We start from the raw sequence: 8480 nt of genomic DNA, 5'->3' as shown, positions 1-8480 counted from the left end.
ACTGTAACAAAAAATAATTTCCCCCAGGGATCAATAAAGTATTCTGATTCTGATATAAGACCCAGGAAAACCGAGTTAACGATAAAAACGATAACAAAATAACGCTGAAAACCGATAAAAACCCTGAAAACCATACATTTCACACCTGAGCCTCAACTCTCCAAACGACTCACGGACCGGTACCGGTCCGAGGCCCGGGGGTTGGGGACCGCTGTTTTAGCGTACATCTCTTAACAGAAAGTATCATCATTGGTGATGAAAATGTCATGCAATACGTGACTCACTGAACTGGCTGGCAACCTGTTTCTGAGAGAACAGATATTCCGGGTTCACCGTTCGTTTGAAGTGCTTCTCCAGGATGGACAGGATGATGACCTCTTCTTCAGGTTTTCTCACACGTCCTGCCAGAAGCATATACCCTGTCGGGGAGTGAAAATTTCAATTTAGGGTCTCTGTGTGGAAGTGATTTAATGGGTTGTTTAATGAGCCTCACCATCATCTGCTAAATGCTGCAGCCAGTCCCGAGAGGCCTCTGCCTGTTCCTCCAGCCTGTAGCGGTCCGCCCAACGGAAAAGATCTCTAAGGGTGATGAAGCCCTGTTTGCCTGCAAACACTGAGGATCCTTTGCGCAAGGACTGTAGAACAATTAGTCAGGATCAACGAGAACAGGCAAGTAATAGAAAGATACGAGTAGACGCGAGAGACAGTGCAACACTTACCTGAAGGTCTTGCATGACTTTCACTAGCTTGGTGCAGTAAGATGGGGGAAGGCTGCATCTCTGATGAAGGATGATCTCCAGCTCTGCACTGGGAAGCTCATCAAAGTGTAGCTCCACAAAGCGATTCCTAAAAGCCCTGGAGAGCACCTAGATAGTGTTGCATAGAATATATATATATGTATGATGAATACACACGTTCTGCCAACTTTTTTGTGTGTGTGTGTGTTTTTTTCATAAAAAGGCCTGTCCGTACCTTTATGATCATGTAAAATCGTCATGATTTCTATCCAAATAATATTTCACTTCACAGCTACTTTATCCATCTTCCTAAGCTAAAGGAATGCTATACCTTTCTACCACCGTAGAGACCAGGGGGATTCTGGGTAGCAAACAGCATGAACCTGGGGTGAGCACTGATGACTTCCTGAGTTTCAGCCATAAAGAGTTCTCTGTTGTCGTCCAACAATCTGTTGAGAGCCTCCAGAACATCAGTGGGGGCCAGGTTCAGCTCATCTAGGATGATCCAGTAGCCTTTCCTCATAGCATCAATAAGAACGCCTTAATCAAAGACAAATAAAATTAGCCATGTGGACTGGGGCCGAGCTACTTCACATTAGCAGTTAAGGTAATTAACTGTGATTCTCATTTTTTAGCAATTTTTATTCTCTGACAGTTTCCCAAATGGTTTGGATGCTTTGTGAAATAGAAAGTCTTGATTTTTATTTACATTATTCAGCTTTTTCAGAGGAGGTCTTGAGGGAAGATCTATAGTAAGCCTCTGGATACAGTCCAACCTCACACGTGTTGCACAAATTTACAGTCTTTTGTTACCTCGTTTCAGTTTTTTTCCCTTTTACATGTTGCTTCCATCAGATTCAAAATGACGAAGTATATAAATGTCTCAATTTCAACATCTGTTACCTTTCTTCCATTTTACAATAAATATAGTTTTAAATTATGAAACTAAGTGTTGTTTGTTTTTCGTTCACACTTCATTTTATTAAGCCTTACTTAAAAAACTGGGTATTTACATACAGAGAAAACCTTTCAAGTTTTCAATGCATTGATTTTTTTTCCTCTTTTGCAAGTCACATGACTGCTTCGCTCTTCATTGCTGTGAGTTACTCTTTACAGGACAACATAATGCAGCTTCTTATTTTTTTTGCACAAAACACTGCCATTAGGACAGGGAACAGAATCGATAGGCGTTTATCTTTCCTAGTCTTACTGACCATTACAAGTCGCATTTAACTATACAGTGATTTATTCTGCTCACTTTAAGCTCCTTCTGTCCCATATTCTCAGCCAATTAAGAATCCCCATTTAACCCTACATGCATATGTTTGGACTGCACGAGGAAGCTTGAGTAACTAGACAAAAACCATGCAGGCACGGGGAGCATGAAAAAGCTGATTCCCTAGAGAAAAGCCCCAGGAGTCTTGTAACACTATTTTAAATGCTCATACCCTCTTTAAACACCAGCTTGCCCCGGTCATCTGATGAGTAACAGCCAATGTACTCCTGGACATCGGTGTGCTCATGGTTGTTGATTCTCACACACTGGTTCCCGGTGGCAGCAGCGAGCCACCTGATCAAACTGGTCTTCCCCACAGATGTCTCTCCCTGGATCAGCACTGGGTGAGTCCTGTAAAGCCAAAGCAACATTCGTGACGTTATTTCCTGACTGTATGAAATTAACCTTAAGAGCAGCTAAGTGGTGAAGGACCTCTGAGTTATAAACAAAACCAAACAAAATGCTTTGAACCTTTTCTGTTTGTGACAACAGAATACATTGAAGAAGATGGAGTCAGACTCAGGAACTTTGTGCTGTGAGGCAACACTACCAACTACTGGCCGCCTCCTGTTGCACACATATTGTTCACATTTAAAGCCTGTAACAAACTGGTATGATTTTCAACTCAAAAATCTTTATAGTTGTGATATGCACTGGCCCCAAAATTCTAAAAGTAAGAAGTGATGTCCTCACCATTCACATTTAAGTCTGGCATGTTAATGTTGCGTAGGAGCAGAAAGGAATAGACAAATGTATCCCTTTGGAGAAACGCAGGAAAGCTGATGGCTGAATCACAGCTCTTTCTTTCCACTGTTATAAAAAACATCAAAGCCTCCTGTTTGGTAGGCCACTGACTGCAGGGCAATTCAGTCCAACCACAGATTTGTCCTGATGCACTCTGGTGCATCATTTACTGAAGGGCCTGAATTAGCTCTGTCAACATGAATATCTAGAGATTTATAGATGAAACCATTGATTCAGGGGGGAACATTGTACAAGGGGTCAGATTGGGTGATAGCTCACCCTGCAGACACCACTCTGGCAAGGTCGCGAAGGTTCAGCTTGACTGAGGGAGTGAGAATGTAGCTGGGGTCGAGACCTGGTTCCATCTCCCCCTGGGAAACCCAATAGCCTTCCATTTCAACACAGGGTCGGCCTGAGGGTGCCGGGATGGACTGTAGGAAACACAGTGCACAAACATTTTACAGAAAGGTTGCATATAATTATGCCTCCGTATCACTTCGCCCTAAACTGGTAAATGATAGCACGTTTCTACTCTGAGCACTCAAAGTGTTTTATACAACTTGCCTCATTCAGCCATTCACACAAGCACTTTTTGCTTTGAGTGCTACATCTATCTAACATTCACACGTTCATATCTTGCCCAAAGATATTTGGCATGCACGTCTTGTATCAGGGATCGAACCACAAAGCTTCTACTTAGTAGATGGCCTGCTCTACCTCCTGAGCTACAACAAGTCACTTTTCAGAACTTTAAAATCCATTTTAGCTCATGCTGAAAAATGAAACATTTTTCACATTGAAAGCTTATTAGAAAAGAGAAAGAGCACATATGAAGTGTGTTGAAAGTGATAACGTCTTTGGTTTGTGGTATCTTCATCTAAGATTGTTTTATGCACACACACACACACACTTTTTGGGGTTTTCTCATCTTTTTTTTTTAAAGCACCTCTGATAAGATCTTACTTGTTTCAGACACTTTGTGTTTCCCATCAGGATGTGCTGACACACCAGTTTCTGGACCACAGGGTGGGAGCTTCTGTCCAGCTGAGTGAGGAAGCTCAGGCAGAACCCCTGCACACAAGACGCAGTTGAAGAAAAGGTATAACAAGTACAAAAACATCAAACCTTCAAATACTAAAATAATAACAATAATGATTAAAAAACACAGGGCATTAAACAAAACTGACCATTCTCAATATGACTACTTATAAATAAGAGATCTGGTTCCCACCTCATAAAGTGAGCGCTGCACGTTGTTACAGGGGTTTAGCGCCACATACTTCAGGGCCCTGCACAGAGTCCGCAGACTGTAGTGGGGTCTGTGGCCCCTTCCATCCACCAGACGTGAGCTTGCTTCCTTTCGTACTGTCAGATAAAAGCTGCAAAGAAATACATTTGACAAATAAGCCATTCAAAAGGTAGTGTAAACCTACAGCTCACACACACTTACATATATATCCTATCCTAAAGCTAAAAGTGTCAGAAGCCGAGGGTGAAAAAACAACAATAAAATGTAACAGCAAGCTTGTAACGCAAGCATCTATGGCAGTTTGATTATGATGCAAGTAACTAACCCAAAATGAGTAAGGATGTTTGTTTGATGACTGCACCAAAAACACAAAAGGCAAACACGCTCTTGAAACTACGCTCTACCTATTCCAGTCTACAATGCATCAGGCTGCATATAGCATCAACAAAGAAGGTATATTGTTGGATGGTGTACAAAAGAAATACACTCGTTCAGCAATGTCATTAAAAAGACGATCTTTTAAAAGTTCAAGCATTTATAAGAGCCAACCTTATAATGCCACTGATGACACTTCGATGTGGATTTAAGCACTTGAGGTAATCTGAAATCAGGATCCTCAGGTCAGCTTCATTCTCCAGCTCCTCCACATACAGCTCAGTAAACCTAAGCGATACATACAGAGCTTTAGAAATGAAGCATTGTTCCCATTTTGGAATTAATTCTTGTATAATAAAGGAAGGAAAATAGAACATTTGATCAAAAACATACACATGCTTACTTAGATTTAAAAATATTTGTATAGAAATATACATATAATATATAAAAACAAATACTTTTCGATCAGTCGAGCATTATGCCTGTGGCATAAAGCTTCTTGCGTAGTCTGCAGCGCTGCATAGTCTCACCTGTTTCTGAGGCCGAGAGGCAGGTTCCTCTTCCCAACATCAGTAGCTGGGTTCATACAGGCAAAAAGCCGGAAGTCTGGGTGGCGTACTAGGGGCTCTACTCAAAAAAAACAAACAAAAAATTACAGAGTTCTAACTTTGGAAGTATTTAATGAAGGCTTTCAAAAGGGGGCAAGGTAATGGCAGTCCTCACCGGTGTCTCCACGATCCAGCAGTACTAGAGATCTGGTGTTGCCCTCAAGAAGTCCACTCAGACACTCGAGGGTCTCTGCTGCTGCCAAGTTGATCTCATCCAGCAGGATCCAGTGGCCCTTCTTCACTGCCTGAGCTAATGTTCCCTATAAAGCAAAACACACACAGGTAAGGGTTACCACGCTCGGATCCCCGAACATATGTGTGGTTATTTTTTTAAGTCTTTACCTCCACAAAGGCAAAGACCATGGCTGTCTCACAGGCCCTAATCTGCTGCTGGGTCTGATTAAGTTTTGAAGCCAGTGCCTCCCACTGCTCCTGCAACAAAGCAGCTGCACGGACACAAACACGCACACGCAGGAAAATGTCAGTGTTTTACTCTAACACAGCCGGTGTAACCATCTAGTAATTCTGGAGCACTACCATCTGATTTCTCTTGCAGCTCCTTAGTGAGAGCAGACTTGCAGACGTGGTCCATGAGTTTAAGCAGATCCTGCCAACGCTTGCCTCTGAAGCAGGTTTGCACGTGACCGAGGAAGGTCAGGTTCTGCTTTCTCGAGTAGGTCTGGGAGAACAGGTCCTCGAAGGCCTCACGCAGAGGGAGCAGGATCTGCTTTATGTCCACTGGCTTGTATCTGTTATTTAAAAGAAAAGGAAAAAAGTTTAAGCTAAGAAGAAATCATCAAAAGAAATTACTGGGACGTTTTGGGTTTTTTACTACTTAATAGAGTTTGGCACCAAAGTGTTACCAAAAGAATGACTTAAAACCAGTGGAAAAGATTTATTTTTTTATTTTCACAATTTGGGTTTTGTTCTTTGCTACAACTAAAAGATTGATGTATCCATTCGTATTGAGAATATGACACTGATTTAAGCTCTGGTCCATCCAGTTTTTTCCTTGATAACCTGCAATAACCCATAGTGACATTCCACTTCAAGAAGCCAAACCTGAGAGAGGTCAAGCAGGTTGTCAAGGCAAGTAGAAGTACCTCAGCACCAGGTCCAAGTGGAGTCTCCTACATTGTCTACATCAAGTGCCCCAGACTCCATCAAGGTTAGCTGGAGGATATGCACTGGCCCCAAAATTCTAAAAGTAAGAAATATGGAAATATGAAGAAGATGTCACTGAACAATTTGGAATCGCCTCACTCCTCGACTTTGAGGGGAAGATATACTTTAGCTTTGTTGCCAGATACATAGAATCCCTTTTAAGCAATCCATATATCGACACTGCTTCAGCGCTCCATGGGTATTAGGTCATCGATCAGACAGGAAATGTCATTTAGCTTATCCAGGAGGGAAATGCTGACCTTGCAGTTCTGCGATTTGACCTTGCCAATGCTCATGGGACAGTCTCACACAAACTGGTGGAAAGCACACTCGTTCAACACATATTCAAGACAAGATCAGAAACCAAATTTTGGACTATTACAGCTGCTTCAGTTACAGTAAAGACGGCTGGACCAGTAACATCTGCTTTCTATGGGCTAGATTAGGGAATAATCGTTGGGTGTACCCTCTCAGAGATTTTGTTTATTTTGACCATGAATACGCTTGGCCCCACTTTGGGCCCCCAATGAGGGCTTTCATGGACAATCTGACAGTGATCACAATATTGACTCCTGGGATAAAATAGATCCATCAAGGTCTCAAACACCTGATCAACTGGGTATAGATGGACAACCAGGTTCTGATCTCTAGTTGTGTAGAAGGGCAACATATGCACTATGTCCAAATTCAATCAATACCTGGGAAGCCAATTAAGAGGAAAGGCCTGGATGTATTAGCATGGTATCCCGCCGTAACTCCACTTTCCACTGGTGGTTTACCATGTCCCACCATTGTGGTGGGGGCCTTTGAGAAGATTATCAAGATCCTGCACAGGTGGGTTGGGTTTTTTCCTGCAGTCTAACACTGCAAGCAGCCTTTCGAAGGAATTCATGGATATTCAGGCAAGTGCTGTTGCTGTAGAGAGAGTCTCTTTGGCTAGCATAGAGGTGAGGAAAAGCTGGAGGTGGAGGGCTGGGGAGGGTGCTGATCAGGTGGAAAAGTGGCTGTGACACAGCCAGCTGGTGGGGACAGTTGCAGTAGGATGGGCAGGACCTGGCAGCACCCCAAGAACTCAACATGTCAGTTAGCCCAGAAAGAAATCCAAGCATGGGGGGAGAAGGATGCAGGATGGTTGGGATGAAAAGCAAGGAATATGGACTAGATGGGCGCAGGCAATAGACCAGAACATCTTGTGTTCAGGACTATTGGAAGGTCAAATCAAATCAAGGTTCAGTGAGTGAACGATGCCCTCCCAAACCTAACCAACCTTTCCTCCTGGGGCCCGGCAGAGAATTGAAAATTATTAGCACATGTGTTAAGCTGTTAGCTCTGGGAGAAGGGTGTTATTAGTGGCACCCTGACTAGGTGCTGAGAGTTATTACAGAAGATATCAGCAGATCTCTGAACAGGTTACACTAGGCAACAAAGCACTATTGTTTTTGTCAAGGCTAGAGAAAAAAGAAACAGGATACAAGAGGACTTCTGACAAGAGCTCAGGCCTGGCAGTTGGAAGGCTAACCTAGGGAGACAGCTCGAATTCCCTGACACAGTAGTTGTGACAACCAGGCCTGACATATTGAGGCAGGTGGTCCTGCTGGAACTGACTGTACCCTTAGAAGAATGCATTGGAGAGGTATTTGAGGAAGAGAGCCAAGTATGAGGAGCTACTCCATTGATGTCAGCTGTCAAGGTTTTGCTAGCCAGTCTATCTACTAGGTCGTCAAATTACTTGAGATCAGAGGACTGCACAGCAAGAGAGCCATCTTGCACATCACCAATATACCTGAGAGGCCATCAAGATATGTGTGAAAAGGCAGGACCCATGGACAACACAATTTATTTAGACACAAGCTGGGGACTAACCACGCTAGCTAGGTCATCAGGGTGAGGATGTACAAACATGAAAGTCCTGAAAGACCCAGTGACAACCCATTATATCACTGATGATGTATCTAGGACACACTGCAGGGTGTGCATTAATAGATTTTGAGATGCCTCTACAACTCCAGTCAAGAGCCGGTTACTCTTCATCATACATAATGCAAAGACACTATCAGTAGTTTTCATGGATCAGTAGAAAAACTACTGGAGGGACTTAATCAGATGACTGTTGTTGTGAATTGCAGCTATTTACAGTGCTATGATAAAACATTTGTCCACTTCGTGACTTTTTTTTAGCATATTTGTAATACTTGGATGTTTCATAGCTTCAAAAAAATTTAATATTAGAGAACGATAACCTGAGTAAATACAAATATTGCATTCTTAAATTACGATTTCATTTACGAAGGGGAAATGAGCTATCCAAGCAATAACAATAATAATAA

The 8480-nt window shown here is 42.6% G+C and overlaps 1 protein-coding gene across 1 annotated transcript in view; it reads right to left on the bottom strand.

Annotated features, from left to right (window-relative positions):
- The window catches only part of mdn1 (midasin AAA ATPase 1), a 59821-nt gene that overhangs the window by 39773 nt on the left and 11568 nt on the right, over window positions 1-8480 (bottom strand). Inside the window, exons 15-27 of the mRNA XM_013914548.1 lie at window positions 5527-5738; window positions 5332-5435; window positions 5105-5249; window positions 4912-5008; window positions 4556-4669; window positions 3989-4136; window positions 3721-3828; window positions 3037-3188; window positions 2186-2364; window positions 1069-1277; window positions 720-866; window positions 494-635; window positions 285-419 (exon numbers count right to left, since the gene is read on the bottom strand). Coding sequence (XP_013770002.1) covers window positions 285-419; window positions 494-635; window positions 720-866; window positions 1069-1277; window positions 2186-2364; window positions 3037-3188; window positions 3721-3828; window positions 3989-4136; window positions 4556-4669; window positions 4912-5008; window positions 5105-5249; window positions 5332-5435; window positions 5527-5738 — 1892 coding nt within the window. The remainder of the gene's footprint in view (window positions 1-284; window positions 420-493; window positions 636-719; window positions 867-1068; window positions 1278-2185; window positions 2365-3036; window positions 3189-3720; window positions 3829-3988; window positions 4137-4555; window positions 4670-4911; window positions 5009-5104; window positions 5250-5331; window positions 5436-5526; window positions 5739-8480) is intronic.

Source organism: Pundamilia nyererei, unplaced genomic scaffold (genome assembly GCF_000239375.1).
Source record: "Pundamilia nyererei isolate P.nyererei 1_Seehausen unplaced genomic scaffold, PunNye1.0 scaffold00204, whole genome shotgun sequence".
In the NCBI taxonomy this organism is placed as follows: Eukaryota; Metazoa; Chordata; class Actinopteri; order Cichliformes; family Cichlidae; genus Pundamilia; species Pundamilia nyererei.
The sequence above is the reverse complement of the archived record's forward strand: the minus strand, read 5'-3'. Positions and strand labels throughout refer to the sequence as shown.